This window comes from Leucoraja erinacea, unplaced genomic scaffold (assembly GCF_028641065.1).
Source record: "Leucoraja erinacea ecotype New England unplaced genomic scaffold, Leri_hhj_1 Leri_1034S, whole genome shotgun sequence".
NCBI classification, from domain to species: Eukaryota; Metazoa; Chordata; class Chondrichthyes; order Rajiformes; family Rajidae; genus Leucoraja; species Leucoraja erinaceus.
The window spans coordinates 8147-25000 of record NW_026575269.1 but is presented as its reverse complement, the minus strand read 5'-3'; the positions used below and the strand labels follow the sequence as shown (position 1 = coordinate 25000).

General features: G+C 47.0%; 1 protein-coding gene across 1 annotated transcript in view; it reads left to right on the top strand.

Annotated features, from left to right (window-relative positions):
* LOC129715152 (transcription factor COE1-like) overlaps positions 1–16383 on the top strand; it is a 29290-nt gene extending 12907 nt beyond the window's left edge. Inside the window, exons 2-3 of the mRNA XM_055665018.1 lie at positions 72–189; positions 16085–16383. Of these exons, the coding sequence (XP_055520993.1) occupies positions 72–189; positions 16085–16275 (309 nt within the window). The 3' untranslated portion in view covers positions 16276–16383. The remainder of the gene's footprint in view (positions 1–71; positions 190–16084) is intronic.
* The last annotated feature ends 471 nt before the right edge of the window (positions 16384–16854 follow it).

The following is a 16854-nucleotide window of genomic DNA, read 5'->3' as shown; positions in this document are numbered from 1 at the left end:
CTACTCTTGCACCTATTGTCTACTGTCTATTGTCTAAGCTTGACTCACGCTGGTCCGCTCTCTCCTTCCAGGTGGTCATCTGCACGACCATCAACGTTGACGGCCATGTGCTGGCCGTGTCCGACAACATGTTCATCCACAACAACTCCAAGCACGGCCGCAAGGCTCGGAGGCTGGACCCCTGTGAAGGTAGGTCCGACGGGTCACACTCACTGGCTTGGCCAGGCCAGTCTCCGCTCTCCAGCCCCTGTACAGATAACCCTCCCTGGACTTTCCATTGCCGTGGCTACCCCTCACTCGCTTGGGTCAGAGCCCTAGTGAGACCACACCTGGAGTATTGTGTGCAGTTTTGGTCCCCTAATTTGAGGAAGGACATTCTTGCTATTGAGGGAGTGCAGCGTAGGTTTACAAGGTTAATTCCCGGGATGGCGGGACTGTCATATGCTGAGAGAATGGAGCGGCTGGGCTTGTATACTCTGGAGTTTAGAAGGATGAGAGGGTATCTCATTGAAACATAGAAGATTATTAAGGGTTTGGACACGCTAGAGGCAGGAAACATGTTCCCGATGTTGGGGGAGTCCAGAACCAGGGGCCACACAGTTTAAGAATAAGGAGTAAGCCATTTAGAACGGAGGCGAAGAAACACTCTTCCTCACAGAGAGTGGTGAGTCTGGGGAATTCTCTGCCTCAGACGGCGGTGGAGGCTGATTCTCTGGATGCTTTCAAGAGAGAGCTACAATACAATACAATACAATACAACGGTTTATTTGTCACATTGCACAAAAAGTGCAAGTGACATGATACGTCAGCAGCGATACAACGTTAAAGGGCACACACAAAAACACAATAAAATTTTAACATAAACATCCACCACAGCATTCATCACTGTGGTGGAAGGCACATAATTTGGCCGGTCCTCCTCCATTTCCCCCCGTGGTTGGGACCTCAACCCTCCGCAGCCGTTGCTGCGGGCGTCCAGATGGTAAAAGGACAAGGTACCAGTCCAGGTAAGTCCAGAGTCGGCTCTTCCCCACCGGAGCCGCAGCTTTTATTTGGTGTAGGCCGCAGGCCGGCGGCCGAAGATTTAAAGTTCCCTCCACGTCGCAGCCATAAGCACCGCAGTCTGCACGGCCAGCGGTCGAAGCTCCCCTCTAGGGGTGATGTAAGTCCATACCGGACCCGCGGTAGAAGTTGGCCGTGGGCCGGCGGTGGAAGCTTCTTCTTCCCCCCGGGTCCCCCACGAGGGATCCCGGGCTGTAGACGCCGCGCCAGCTGGAGCTGTGCAGACCGCGGCTTCAGGCTGCCGTCTGCTGCGGGCCAACGGAACGGAGCGCTCCCCTCCAGCGAGCCCCAGCTCCGTGCTGACAGTCCATGCTGCACCCGCCGCCGGAGCCCCGAGCGCCGGGCGCGTCTCCGGGAAAGGCCGCGCCGATCCTCGCTGTTAGGCCACGGGGGAGGCGACCTGGAAAAAGTCGCCTCTCCATGGAGGAGGCGGCCGAAACGGTTTCCCCCTTACCCCCCCACACCACCCCCCACACAAAACACACTAAGAAACACTAAAAACAGACTTTAAGACGTACTAAAAAAATAAAAAAAGTTGAAAAGACTAACACGCTGCTGATGGGGCTGCTGCCAGTGCAGTGCCCCCACAGATAGGGCTCTTAAAGATAGTGGAGTCAGGGGATATGGGGAGAAGGCAGGAACAGGGTACTGATTGGGGATGATCAGCCACGATCACATTGAATGGCGGTGCTGGCTCGAAGGGCCGAATGGCCTCCTCCTGCACCTATTGTCTATTGTTTATTGTCAGACGAGCCTTAGCTCTGTAGAGATAACACTCCCTGACCTTTCCATCACTGTTACTTCACTGGAGGAGAGGTTTGTGGGGCCTGCTCCATTCTTTACACGAATGATCCCAGGAGTGAGTGGGTTAACAACTGATGGGTTAACCTATGGTGGGCCACACGGTTATATGGATTATTCAGAGCAAGAGAATCAAGAACCAGAGGAAGGGCCGAATGGCCTACTCCTGCACCTATTGTCTATTGGCTATAGTGTATTGACGTGACCTGAGTCCCTGAGTTGTGTCGTAGAAACATAGAAACATAGACAATAGGTGCAGGAGGAGGCCATTCGGCCCTTCGAGCCATCACCGCCATTCATTGTGATTATGGCTGATCGTCCCCTATCAATAACCCGTGCCTGCCTTCTCCCCATATCCCTTGACTCCACTAGCCCCTAGAGCTCTATCTAACTCTCTCTTAAATCCATCCAGTGACTTGGCCTCCGCTGCCCTCTGTGGCAGGGAATTCCATAAATTCAGAAGTCTTAGGGTGAAAAAGATTTTTCTCACCTCAGTCTTAAATGACCTCCCCTTCATTCTAAGACTGTGGCCCCTGGTTCTGGACTCGCCCAACATTGGGAACATTTTTCCTGCATCTAGCTTGTCCAGTCCTTTTATAATTTTATATGTTTCTATAAGATACCCCTCATCCTTCTAAACTCCAGTGAATACAAGCCTAGTCTTTTCAATCTTTCCTCATATGACAGTCCCGCCATCCCCAGGGATCAATCTCGTGAACCTACGCTGCACTGCCTCAATCACAAGGATGTCCTTCCTCAAATTAGGAGACCAAAACTGTACACAATACTCCAGATGTGGTCTCACCAGAGCCCTATACAACTGCAGAAGAACCTCTTTACTCCTATACTGAAATCCTCGTCTGTCTGAAATGCCAGCACACAGCCGCACACACACACACACACACACACACACACACACACACACACACACACACACACACACACACACACACACACACACACACACACACACACACACACACACACACACACACACACACACACACACACACACACACACACACACACACAGGTGCACAGAAGGCGTCTGAGAGAGCTCTTAAGAAGTGGGTGGAACAGTTGAGGAGTGAGAAGAGGCATCAGATTGTTTACCCAACAGCGGCTGATGCCAGCGCCGGTGTTATTCTGCCGCCAGGCACTTAGTTTTCACGGCTGTGATGAGCGCAGGCTCTCCTCCGCAGCGAGGAGTCAGGGAGCCGAGCGTTTGCCAAGAGTCTCACGCCGTGTGTGGGGGTAAATAAAAAAACGGCTTCACGCCGAGCGCTGTCACAGTTCCAGTGTGGGAGGGATCAGCGGGGAAGCCTGAAGTGCACATTCCTTGGAAAAAAAACATTTTAACAGGATGCATGGGCACAAAAAGCTGGAGCAACTCAGTGGTACAGGCAGCATCTCCAGAGAATGAATGATTGAATGCATGAATGGATGAATGAATGTATGTATGAATGAATGAATGTATGTATGAATGAATGAATGAATGATGAATGAATGCTTGATTGAATGAATGAATGAATGCATGATTGATTGAGTGAATGCGTGAATGAGTGAATGAGTGAATGAGTGAATGAATTGAATGAATGAATGAATGCATGATTGAATGAATGAATGATTGATTGAGTGAATGAATGAATGAGTGAATGAGTGAATGAGTGAATGAATGAATGAGTGAATGAATGAATGAATGAATGAATTGAATGAATGATTGAATGCATGAATGAATGAATGATTGGATGTATGAATGAATGTATGAAGTATGAGTGAATAAGTTTATTGGCCAAGTATTGGAGTTTAGAAGGATGAGGGGGCATCTTATAGAAACACATAAAATTATAAAAAGGACTAGACAAGCCAGATGCAGGAGAAATGTTCCCGATGTTGGGCGAGTCCAGAACCAGGGGCCACAGTCTTACAATAAAGGGAAGGTCAGTTAAGACTGAGGTGAGAAAAAACATTTTCACCCAGAGAGTTGTGAATTTGTGGAATTCCCTGCCACAGAGGGCAGTGGAGGCCAAGTCACTGGATGGATTTAAGGGAGAGTTAGATAGAGCTCTAGGGGCTAGTGGAGTCAAGGGATATGGGGAGAAGGCAGGCACGGGTTATTGATAGGGGCCGATCAGCCATGATCACAATGAATGGCGGTGCTGGCTCGAAGGGCCGAATGGTCTCCTCCTGCACCTATTTTCTGTGTTTCTATGTTTCTATGTTTCACATACAAGGAATTTGCCTTGGTGCTCCGCCCGCAAGTGACAACATGACATACAGTGACAATTAAGAATGACACATAATACATTAAACATTAATAATAAAACATTATTGATTAAACATGGGAATTAAATGAAATACCAGTGCAAAAGGAGGCTACAGATTTTTGGTTATTGATTAGAGCTACTGCTCGTGGGAAAAAGCTGTTTTTAGCTGTTACTCCTCATGGACAAATAGAAGGAATGGGTGACGTTTCGGGATGAGACCCTTCTTTAGATGCATCACAGCACGGTTTGGGAACAGCTCCATCCAAGACCGCAAGAAATTGCAGGGAATTGTGGACGCAGCCCAGACCATCGCACAAACCAACCTCCCTTCCATTGACTCCATCCACACCTCACGCTGCCTCGGCAAGGCCAGCAGCATCATCAAGGACCAGTCTCACCCCGGCCACTCCCTCTTCACCCCTCTCCCATCGGGCAAGAGGTACAGAAGTGTGAAAACGCACAACACCTCCAGATTCAGGGACAGTTTCTTCCCAGTTGTGATCAGGCAACTGAACCATAGCAAAAGGATTTGAGTATAGGAGCAGGGAGGTTCTACTGCAGTTGTACAGGGTCTTGGTGAGACCACACTTGGAGTATTGCGTACAGTTTTGGTCTCCAAATCTGAGGAAGGACATTATTGCCGTCGAGCGAGTACAGAGACGGTTCACCAGAATGATTCCTGGGATGTCAGGAATTTAATATGAATATAGGCTGGATAGACTCGGCTTGTACTCGCTAGAATTTAGAAGATTTAGGGGGGATCTTATAGAAACTTACAAAATTCTTAAGGGGTTGGACAGGCTAGATGCAGGAAGATTGTTCCCGATGTTGGGGAAGTCCAGAACAAGGGGTCATAGTTTAAGGATAAGGGGGAAATCTTTTAGGACCGAGATGAGGCAAACTTTTTTCACACAGAGAGTGGTGAATCTCTGGAATTCTCTGCCGCAGAAGGTAGTTGAGGCCAGTTCATTGGCTATATTTAAGAGGGAGTTAGATGTGGCCCTTGTGGCTAAAGGGAGCAGGGGGTATGGAGAGAAGGCAGGTACGGGATACTGAGTTGGATGGTCAGCCATGATCATATTGAGTGGCGGTGCAGGCTCGAAGGGCCGAATGGCCTACTCCGGCACCTATTGTCTATGTTTCTATGTTTCTATCCTACCACAACCAGAGAGCAGTCCTGAACTACTATCTACCTCATTGATGGTCCACGGACTATCCTTGATCGGACTTTGCACTAAAACGTTATTCTATTATCATGTATCTGTACACTGTAAAAGGATCGATTGTAATCATGTATTGTCTTTCTGCTGACTGGTTAGCACGCAACAAAAGCTTTTCACTGTACCTCGGTACACGTGACAACAAACTCAACTGAGCTGGACTGCTCTCTCCTGAAGCACGGCAGATAACAGTTTAGTTAAACTTATTGTCACATGTTCTATAGACTCAGGATTAGTTCCTGTGGATTGGAGGGTAGCTAATGTTATCCCACTTTTTAAGAAAGGCGGGAGAGAGAAAACAGGGAATTATAGACCAGTTAGCCTGACATCGGTGGTGGGGAAGATGCTGGAGTCAATTATAAAAGATGAGATAGCCGCACATTTGGATAGCAGTAACAGGATCGGTCCGAGTCAGCATGGATTTACGAAGGGGAAATCATGCTTGACTAATCTTCTGGAATTTTTTGAGGATGTAACTAGGAAAATGGACAAGGGAGAGCCAGTGGATGTAGTGTACCTGGACTTTCAGAAAGCATTTGATAAGGTCCCACATAGGAGATTAGTGGGCAAAATTAGGGCACATGGTATTGGGGGTAGAGTGCTGACATGGATAGAAAATTGGTTGGCAGACAGGAAACAAAGAGTAGGGATTAACGGGTCCCTTTCACAATGGCAGGCAGTGACTAGTGGGGTACCGCAAGGCTCGGTGCTGGGACCGCAGCTATTTACAATCTATATTAATGATTTAGATGAAGGGATTCAAAGTAACATTAGCAAATTTGCAGATGACTCAAAGCTGGGTGGCAGTGTGAACTGTGAAGAGGATGCTATGAGAATGCAGGGTGACTTGGACAGGTTGGGTGAGTGGGCAGATGCATGGCAGATGCAGTTTAATGTGGATAAATGTGAGGTTATCCACCTTGGTGGCAAGAACAGGAAGGCAGATTACTATCTAAATGGCGTCAAGTTGGGAAAAGGGGAAGTACAATGGGATCTGGGGGTCCTTGTATATCAGTCAATGAAAGAGAGCATGTAGGCACATAGCAGGCAGTGAAGAAAGCGAATGGCATGTTGGCCTTTATAACAAGAGGAGTTGAGTATAGGAGCAAATAGGTCCCTGGTGAGACCACACCTGGTGTATTGTGTGCAGTTTTGGTCTCCAAGTTTGAGAAAGGATATTCTTCCTATTGAGGGAGTGCAGTGTAGGTTCACGAGGTTAATTCCCGGGATGGCGGGACTGTCATATGTGGAAAGAATGGAGCAGCTGGGCAAGTACACTCTGGAATTTAGAAGGATGAGAGGATATCTCATTGAAACATATAGGATTATTAAGGGATTGGACACGCTAGAGGCAGGAAACATGTTCCCGATGTTGGGCTAGTCCAGAACCAGGGGCCACAGTTTAAGAATGAGGGATAGGTCATTTAGAACGTAGATTAGAAAAAGGGTTTTCATCCAGAGAGTGGTGAACACAGAGTTGTGAACCCCGTTCCTGCCTTCTCCCCATATCCCCTGACTCCGCTATCTTTAAGAGCCCTATCTAGCTCTCTCTTGAAAGCATCCAGAGAATTCGTCTCCACCACCCTCAGAGGCAGAGAATTCCACAGACTCACCACTCTCTGTGAGAAAAAGTGTTTCCTCGCCTCCGTTCTAAATGGCTTACTCCTTATTCTTAAACTGTGTGGCCCCTGGTTCTGGACTCCCCCAACATCGGGAACATGTTTCCTGCCTCTAGCGAGTCCAAGCCCTTAACAATCTTATATGTTTCAATGAGATATCCTCTCATCCTTCTAAACTCCAGAATGTACAAGCCCAGCTGCTCCATTCTCTCAGCACATGACAGTCCCGCCATCCCGGGAATTAACCTTGTAAACCTACGCTGCACTCCCTCAATAGCAAGAATGTCCTAATTCCTCAAATTAGGGGACCAAAACTGCACACAATACTCCAGGTGTGGTCTCATTAGGGCTCTGTACAACTGCAGAAGGGCCTCTTTGCTCCTCTATTCCATTCCTCTTGTTATAAATTTTCCTGAAACTCACCTTAAACCTGCGGCTCGGTCTAACTAAATCCGATGCTCGGTTTAGGAAAAATTTGGTATTCTGGTAGCGAGGTTTAGTTGGGCTGAAGTCGAAGGCGAGTCTAACTTTAGACTTTGGTTTTGGCTGAGTCTAAAGTTAGGCCGCGTTTTAGTTGCCATGGTGACTGACGATGTCTGCTTGTACCGCACATGTGCAATGCAATAGCAGCAGCTCAAGCAGACGACAACTTCAAAATGGCTGACATAAAGAAACAGCGGAAGGGAAACTGGGACGCCAGCGAGCAAGAATTTCTCCTGACACTACAAGCCGATAAAATTACAATTATCCAGGAAAAGAGGTGGCATTTCCAGGCAACAATTGTAAAGAACAAGGCGTGGGATGCGATTTATTCGCAATTCCAGTCGCGGTTTGGTAGAGATCTTCGTGACCTTCGTGAGCAGTGGAAGAGACTGAAGTTGCAAGCGAAGGTAGAGTGGTCTTCGCACAAGAAGAGCGTGAGGCCCACCGTCTCCCAACCCATCACCCGTGTCTACGCTTATCAGCGATCCGCTCCACCACGATTTCTTACAGATCAGAAAGCCTTTCGATGATGATGCCGACACTTCAAGAAAGGATTAGCGTAGTCAGCGACATGATTCATAGCAAAAGGATTTGAGTATAGGAGCAGGGACGTTCTACTGCAGTTGTACAGGGTCTTGGTGAGACCACACCTGGAGTATTGCATACAGTTTTGGTCTCCTAATCTGAGCAAAGACATTCTTGCCATAGAGGGAGTACAGAGAAGGTTCACCAGACTGATTCCTGGGATGTCAGGACTTTCATATGAAGAAAGACTGGATAGACTCGGCTTGTACTCGCTAGAATTTAGAAGATTTAGGGGGGATCTTATAGAAACTTACAAAATTCTTAAGGGGTTGAACAGGCTAGATGCAGGAAGATTGTTCCCGATGTTGGGGAAGTCCAGGACAAGGGGTCACAGTTTAAGTATAAGGGGGAAATCTTTTAGGACCGAGATGATAAAAACATTTTTCACACAGAGAGTGGTGAATCTGTGGAATTCTCTACCACAGATGGTAGTTGAGGCCAGTTCATTGGCTATATTTAAGAGGGAGTTAGATGTGGCCCTTGTGGCTAAAGGGATCAGGGGGTATGGAGAGAAGGCAGGTACGGGATACTGAGTTGGATGATCAACCATGATCATATTGAATGGCGGTGCAGGCTCGAAGGGCCGAATGACCTACTCCTGCACCTATTGTCTACGTGTCTATGTTTCTATGATTCTCCAGTCTCCCAGCTTGTAGGGCAATCCCTTCGATCTCATCAAATCGTTCTTCTCTCCCCAGTGCTTCCAGCTCGTCAGCTATTTTTTCTCTCCGTAGCGAGCTAAACCTTCCTTAAACCTGCCCCCTGCTGAGCCTAAATTTTGCGGCAAGTTAGACTCTGGTCTAAGGTCAATCTAAGCTTTGGCGAGTAGTAGGTCATTCGGCCCTTCGAGCCTGCACCGCCATTCAACACGATCATGGCTGATCATCCAAATCAGTATCCCGTACCTGCCTTCTCTCCATACCCCCTGATCCCTTTAGTCACAAGGGCCACATCCAACTTAGACTTTAGACTTTAAATCAGGGACTAAACCCGCCGTCGAGTCCCAATTGCAGAGTTAAACCTGCTGTTGGTAGGTTTAAGTAGAATACGGGCCTATGCCTCTATAGGCCCTGTCCCACTGTACGAGTTCATTGCAGGACCTCTCCCGAGTTAAAAAAAAATCAAACTCGTGGTAAGCACGTAGAATGTACGTAGCGGGTACGTCGGAGCTCGGGGACGTCTCTTAGCGGCTCGTAACGCTAACGGCAGGTACTCGGGAAACACGGTAAGCTGGTGAAGATTTTTCAACATGTTGAAGAATGTCCACGAGAGCCCCGAGTACCGACGAGCGGCCATTACCGTAAATCTCCGAGTTAAAATCAGTGGGGAAACTCGAGAGAACTCTTGAATGAACTCGTACAGTGGGACAGGGCCTTAAATCTGATTGTGTAAGATCTAGTCTTCTCTTTTACCTCAGCGTCTTTTCTACAGCAGGACAGCCCCATAAGCCTTGATTTACATGGGTGATAGGTATTATTTATCTGACATTAAAAGCGGCATTTACTTGCTCGTGACAAGCTGATGTTCATGCGTAACGTTATTTGTGAATCGGCAGTAATGACTCCTTGTGTCTGCACACCCTGCTTCCTATTACACTGGCCAGATGGCATCTGCCGGAGTCTCTAAGAGGATATAAAGTTTCACTCTAACTCTGCCATCTGTTCTGTTATGTGCAAACCAGTCCCCTGGCATGCTTCGTGTAGTTTAGTCTGGAGATACAGCGCGGAAACCGGCCCTTCGGCCCGACCAGCCATCCCTGCTAGCTAACTACCTAATATGAGGAAGGACATTTTTGCTATTGAGGGAGTGCAGCGTAGGTTTACAAGGTTAATTCCCGGGATGGCGGGACTGTCATATGCTGAGAGAATGGAGCGGCTGGGCTTGTACACTCTGGAGTTTACAAGGATGAGAGGATATCTCATTGAAACACATAATATTGTAAAGGGCTTGGACACACTAGAGACAGGAAACATGTTCGCGATGTTGGGGGAGTCCAGAACCAGGGGCCACACAATTTAAGAATAAGGGGTAGGCCATTTAGAACGGAGACGAGGAAACACTTTTTCTCACAGAGAGTGGTGAGTCTGTGGAATTCTCTGCCTCAGAGGGCGGTGGAGGCAGGTTCTCTCTTTCAAGAGAGAGCTAGATAGGCCATTCGGCCCTCCGAGCCAGCACCGCCGTTCAATGTGATCATGGCTGATCATCCACAATCAGTACCCCGTTCCTGCCTTCTCCCCATATCCCCTGACACCGCTATTTTTAAGAGCCCTAGCTAGCTCCCTCTTGAAAGCATCCAGAGAACCTGCCTCCACCCCCCTCTGAGGCAGAGAATTCCACAGACTCACTACTCTCTGTGAGAAAAAGTGTTTCCTCGTTTCCGTTCTAAATGGCTTACTCCTTAATCTTAAACTGTGGCCCCTGGTTCTGGACTCCCCCAACATCGGGAACAAGTTTCCTGCCTCTAGTGTGTCCAAGCCCTTAACAATCTTATATGTTTCAATGAGAACCCTCTCATCCTTCTAAACTCCAGAGTATACCAGCCCAGCTGCTCCCTTCTCTCTGCATATGACAGTCCCGCCATCCCAGGAATTAACCTTGTAAACCTACGCTGCACTCCCTCAATAGCAAGAATGTCCTTCCTCATATTAGGGGACAAAAACTGCACACAATACTCCAGGTGTGGTCTCACTAGGGCCCTGTACAACTGCAGAAGGACCTCTTTGCTCCGATATTCGATTCCTCTTGTTATAAAGGCCAACATGCCATTCGCTTTCTTCACTGCCTGCTGTACCTGCATGCTTACTTTCGGGAAGGTTGTCTGCTGTGTTTTTTTGGAAGGCATAATTTCACCTCGCCAAGATAGAGCGAGAGAGAGACAGAGAGAGAGCGAGAGAGAGAGAGAGAGAGAGCGAGAGAGAGAGAGAGAGAGAGAGAGAGAGAGAGAGAGAGAGAGAGAGAGAGAGAGAGAGAGAGAGAGAGAAAGAGAGAGAGAGAGAGAGAGAGAGAGAGAGAGAGAGAGAGAGAAAGAGAGAGAGAGAGAGAGAGGGAGGGGGGGGGGGAGAACGAGAGGTGAGGGCTGAGGACTAGAAACTATCTGCCCTCGGGGAAAACCTCGCTATCCAATTAACGAAAGCAAATGTCAAAGCAAGGCGGAATAAAACGAATGCTGGCAAAGTGTGGATTTACCAGTTAGATGCTCAGTTAGAATCAATAAACAAATTAAGCAGCGTTGGGGACTCTGCTCCCTGGTGACGTTACAGAATCTTTAGCCCGAAGGCCTTGCACTAGTGGCATAATGGGTTCACCTGCATGCAGGAGTGTTTTGGAAGATGAATTTTGTTTTAAGGATTGGTTGGCAAGACCATCAAAGTTGCCCAATGACACTGGGATTAGTTAATAGTCACATGGGCATAGTGAACAGCTTTATAACCATATCACCATATAACAATTACAGCACGGAAACAGGCCATCTCGACCCTTCTAGTCCATGCCGAACACATAATCTCCCCTAGTCCCATCTACCTACGCTCAGACCATAACCCTCCATTCCCTTCCCGTCCATAATACTATCCAATTTATTTTTAAATGATAAAAACGAACCTGCCTCCACCACTTCCACTGGAAGCTCATTCCACACAGCCACCACTCTCTGAGTAAAAGAAGTTCCCCCTCATGTTACCCCTAAACTTCTGTCCCTTAATTCTCAAGTCATGTCCCCTTGTTTGAATCTTCCCTACTCTCAGTGGGAAAAGCTTTTCCACGTCAACTCTGTCTATCCCTCTCATCATTTTAAAGACCTCTATCAAGTCCCCCCTTAACCTTCTGCGCTCCAAAGAATAAAGCCCTAACTTGTTCAACCTTTCTCTGTAACTTAGTTGCTGAAACCCAGGCAACATTCTAGTAAATCTCCTCTGTACTCTCTCTATTTTTTGTTGACATCCTTCCTATAATTAGGCGACCAAAATTGTACACCATACTCCAAAAGTATGAGCTTGGTGTCGTCCAGAAATACAGCGCCCACCGTGTCCGCACCGACCAGCGATCCCCCGCGCACTAACGCAGTCCTCCGCACACTGTAGGGACAATTTACATTTACACCAAGCCAATTAAGCTACAAACCTGCACGTCTTTGGAATGCGGGATGAAACCGAGGATCCCGGAGAAATCCCACACGCAGAGGAGAACGTACAAACTCCGTACAGACAGCACCCGTAGTCGGGATTGAACCCGGGTCTCCGACGCTGTGAGGCAGCAACTCTACCACTGCGCTACCATGCAGTGCGAACTTTATTCTCTGCTGACCAGCCATGGGAAAGACAATGCACAATTACAATCGAACCATTTACAGTGTACACAAAGCAAGGGTGCAGTTTTGGTCATTGTGTGCAGTTTTGGTCCCCTAATTTGAGGAAGGACATTCTTGCTATTGAGGGAGTGCAGCGTAGGTTTACAAGGTTAATTCCCGGGATGGCGGGACTGTCATATGCTGAGAGAATGGAGCGGCTGGGCTTGTACACTCTGGCGTTTAGAAGGATGAGCGGGCATCTCATTGAAACATATAAGATTGTTAAGGGCTTGGACACACTAGAGGCAGGAAACATGTTCCCGATGTTGGGGGAGTCCAGAACCAGAGGCCACAGTTTATGAATAAGGGGTAAGCCATTTAGAACGGAGACGAGGAAACACTTTTTCTCACAGAGAGTGGTGAGTCTGTGGAATTCTCTGCCTCAGAGGGCGGTGGAGGCCGGTTCTCTGAATACTTTCAAGAGAGAGCTAGATAGGGCTCTTAAACATGGTGGAGTCAGGGGATATGGGGAGAAGGCAGGAACGGGCTACTGATTGGGGATGATCAGCCATGGTCACATTGAATGGCGGTGCTGGCTGGAAGGGCCGAATGGCCTCCTCCTGCACCTGTTGTCTATTGTCTATTGTTTGTGACTACATATGTCAAGGATTGGATGGCATTGATGTAGGCTGCAGGTGTAAAGACATTGGTGAGACCATATTTACAGTTCTGTGTTCAGTTTTGGTCACACTGTTTACCTTGTGTCTCTGGCACGGTAAAACAGAAACATAGAAACATAGACAATAGGTGCAGGAGTAGAGGCCATTCGGCCCTTCGAGCCTGCACCATTCGCCATTCAATATGATCATGGCTGATCATCCAACTCAGTATCCTGTACCTGCCTTCTCTCCATACCCCCTGATCCCTTTAGCCACAAGGGCCACATCTAACTCCCTCTTAAATATAGCCAATGAACTGTGGCCTCAACTATCTTCTGCGGCAGAGAATTCCACAGATTCACCACTCTCTGTGTGAAAAATGTTTTTCTCATCTCGGTCCTAAAAGATTTCCCCCTTATCCTTAAACTGTGACCCCTTGTCCTGGACTTCCCCAACATCGGGAACAATCTTCCTGCATCTAGCCTGTCCAACCCCTTAAGAATTTTGTAAGTTTCTATAAGATCCCCGCTCCATATAACCATATAACCATATAACAATTACAGCACGGAAACAGGCCATCTCGGCCCTACAAGTCCGTGCCAAACAAATTTTTTTCCCCTCAGTCTTCTAAATTCTAGCGAGTACAAGCCGAGTCTATCCAGTCTTTCTTCATATGAGCAGCATTCATAAAAGCAGCAACTCTACCGCTGCGCCACCGTGCTCTCAAGCCCGGAAAGGTCTGCATAGGTCGGCGGGGACTAGATGGGCCGAAGGGCACGTTACCGTGCCGATTCTTTGTCCCGGAGTCACATTGAGGTCCGGATAAAAGCGACAGAGCTCCTTCCCTGAAGGACAGTGGGGAACCAGATGGCCTTTTATGACATTCCGGCAGTTTCACCCTCAACCATTATTGACGCGCAATTTTCAATTACGGGTTTTTGCTTAATTAGTCGAGCTTAATTTCCCCAGCTGCCGCCGGTGTGTCTCCTCAATTACCCAGGGCTCTGAAGGCACACCGACGATGGTACTACTGTGTAACATCATCCTCTGTCTATTGACCCTGGGAAGAATGCTCTCTCCATCTCTCAGTCACACACACTCACTCTGCTAGAGTTCTGTTTCTTCACATTTAATTTAACTTAGCTCATTTTAATTTGATTTAGTTTAGTTTAGTTTAGGTTAGATTAGATTAGATTAGATTAGTTTAGTTTAGTTTAGTTTAGTTTAGTTTAGTTTAGATTAGATTAGATTAGTTTAGTTTAGTTTAGTTTAGTTTAGATTAGATTAGTTTAGTTTAGTTTAGTTTAGTTTAGTTTTAGATTAGATTAGATTAGTTTAGTTTAGATTAGATTAGTTTAGTTTAGATTAGATTAGATTAGATTAGTTTAGTTTAGTTTAGATTAGATTAGTTTAGTTTAGATTAGATTAGTTTAGTTTAGTTTAGTTTAGATTAGATTAGTTTAGTTTAGTTTAGATTAGTTTAGTTTAGTTTAGTTTAGTTTAGTTTAGTTTAGTTTAGTTTAGTTTAGTTTAGATTAATTTAGTTTAATTTTAGTTTAGTTTAGTTTAGTTTAGTTTAGTTTAGTTTAGTTTAGATTAATAGTTTAGTTTAGTTTAGTTTAGATTAGTTTAGTTTAGTTTAGTTTAGTTTAGTTTAGTTTAGTTTAGTTTAGTTTAGTTTAGTTTAGATTAGTTTAATTTAATTTAGTTTAGTTTAGTTTAGTTTAGTTTAGATTAATTTAATTTAGTTTAGTTTAGTTTAGTTAGGTGACCGGATACCTCAGTCAATGATGCCAGCAGTCGCCGAAAAAATCTCCAAGTGGGACAGGCCCCTTATGCCCATTTAGAACGGAGACGAGGAAACACTTTTTCTCACAGAGAGTGGTGAGTCTGTGGAATTCTCTGCCTCAGAGGGCGGTGGAGGCCGTTTCTCTGGATGCTTTCAAGAGAGAGCTAGATAGGGCTCTTAAAAATAGCGGAGTCAGTGGATGTGGGGAGAAGGCAGGAACGGGGTACTGATTGGGGATGATCAGCCATGATCACATTGAAAAAATGGTGGTGCTGGCTCGAAGGGCCGAATGGCCTACTCCTGCACCTATTGTCTATTGTCAAACGCCGTGTCTCTAAACTAATCTAGACAGATGAGAGGTGTAGGAAGGAACAGCAGATGCTGGTTGAAACCGAAGAAGGGTTTCGGCCCGAAACGTCACCTATTCCTTCGCTCCATAGATGCTGCTGCACCTGCTGAGTTGCTCCAGCATTTTTGTCTACCTTCTGATTGAAACTGAGGATGGACACAAAAAGCTGTGACACAAAATGCTGTAGTAACTCAGCGGGACAGGCAGCATCTCTGGAGAGAAGGGACGGGTGACGTTTCTGGTCGAGACCCTTCTTCAGAACCTTTCTAACGAGCCTGCACCGCCATTCAATATGATCACGGCTGATCATCCAACTTAGTATCCCGTACCTGCCTTCTCTCCATACCCTCTGATCCCCTTAGCCACAAGGGTCACATCTAACTCCCTCTTAAATATAACCAATGAACTGGCCTCGACTACCCTCTGTGGCAGAGAGTTCCAGAGAGTCACCACTCTCTGTGTGAAAAAAGTTCTTCTCATCTCGGTTTTAAAGGATTCCCCCTTATCCTTAAGCTGTGACCCCCTTGTCCTGGACTTCCCCAACATCGGGAGCAATCTTCCTGCATCTAGCCTGTCCAACCCCTTAAGAATTTTGTAAGTTTCTATAAGATCCCCTCTCAATCTCCTAAATTCTAGAGAGTATAAACCAAGTCTATCCAGTCTTTCTTCATAAGACAGTCCTGACATCCCAGGAATCAGTCTGGTGAACCTTCTCTGCACTCCCTCTATGGCAATAATGTCCTTCCTCTTGAATGGACTCGTACAGTGGGACAGCCCCATTAGCAGTGGGTGAACGAGTTCATGCTGACCAGTTATAGGAGTAGAATAAGGCCATTCGGCCCATCGAGTCCACCCTGCCCTTTCTATCGTGGCTGACCTAATCCCATTCCCCTCCCTTCTCACCGTCACCGTAGAGATCTCTCCAGAGGTGCTAACCAAGTCCGTGTCTTTCCCCCCTCACATAGCAGCCACACCGTGCATCAAGGCCATCAGCCCGAGTGAAGGTTGGACCACGGGAGGAGCCACCGTCATCATCATCGGAGACAGCTTCTTCGATGGTCTGCAGGTCGTGTTCGGAACCATGCTGGTCTGGAGTGAGGTAGGTGCCCGTGTTGTCCCTGGTGGGCCGAATGGCCTGTCCCCACGCTGTATATAACCATATAACAATTACAGCACGGAAACAGGCCATCTCGGCCATTTTAGTCCGTGCCGAACACTTACTCTCCCCTAGTCCCATCTACCTGCGCTCAGACCATAACCCTCCATTCCTTTCCCGACCATATAACTATCCAATTTATTTTTAAAGGATAAAAATGAACCTGCCTCCACCACTTCCACTGGAAGCTCATTCCACATAGCCACCACTCTCTGAGTAAAGAAGTTCCCCCCTCATGTTACCCCTAAACTTCTGTCCCTTAATTCGCAAGTCATGTCCCCTTGTTTGAATCTTCCCTATTCTCAATGGGAAAAGCTTGTCCACATCAACTCTGTCTATCCCTCTCATCATTTTAAAGACCTCTATCAAGTATCTCCGAACTAAACCATTGCAAGACTCAGAGAATCAGGCAGTCGTGCTGTATCTCCAAACTAAACTAAACTAAATCCTTCCTGAAGAAATGTCGCCTATTCCTTCTCTCCGTAGATGCTGCCTGACCCGCTGAGTTTCTCCAGCATTTTGTTTCCACCTTCCCCAAATAGGATGCACAGAACTGCACACATTCCATCATTACCCTGA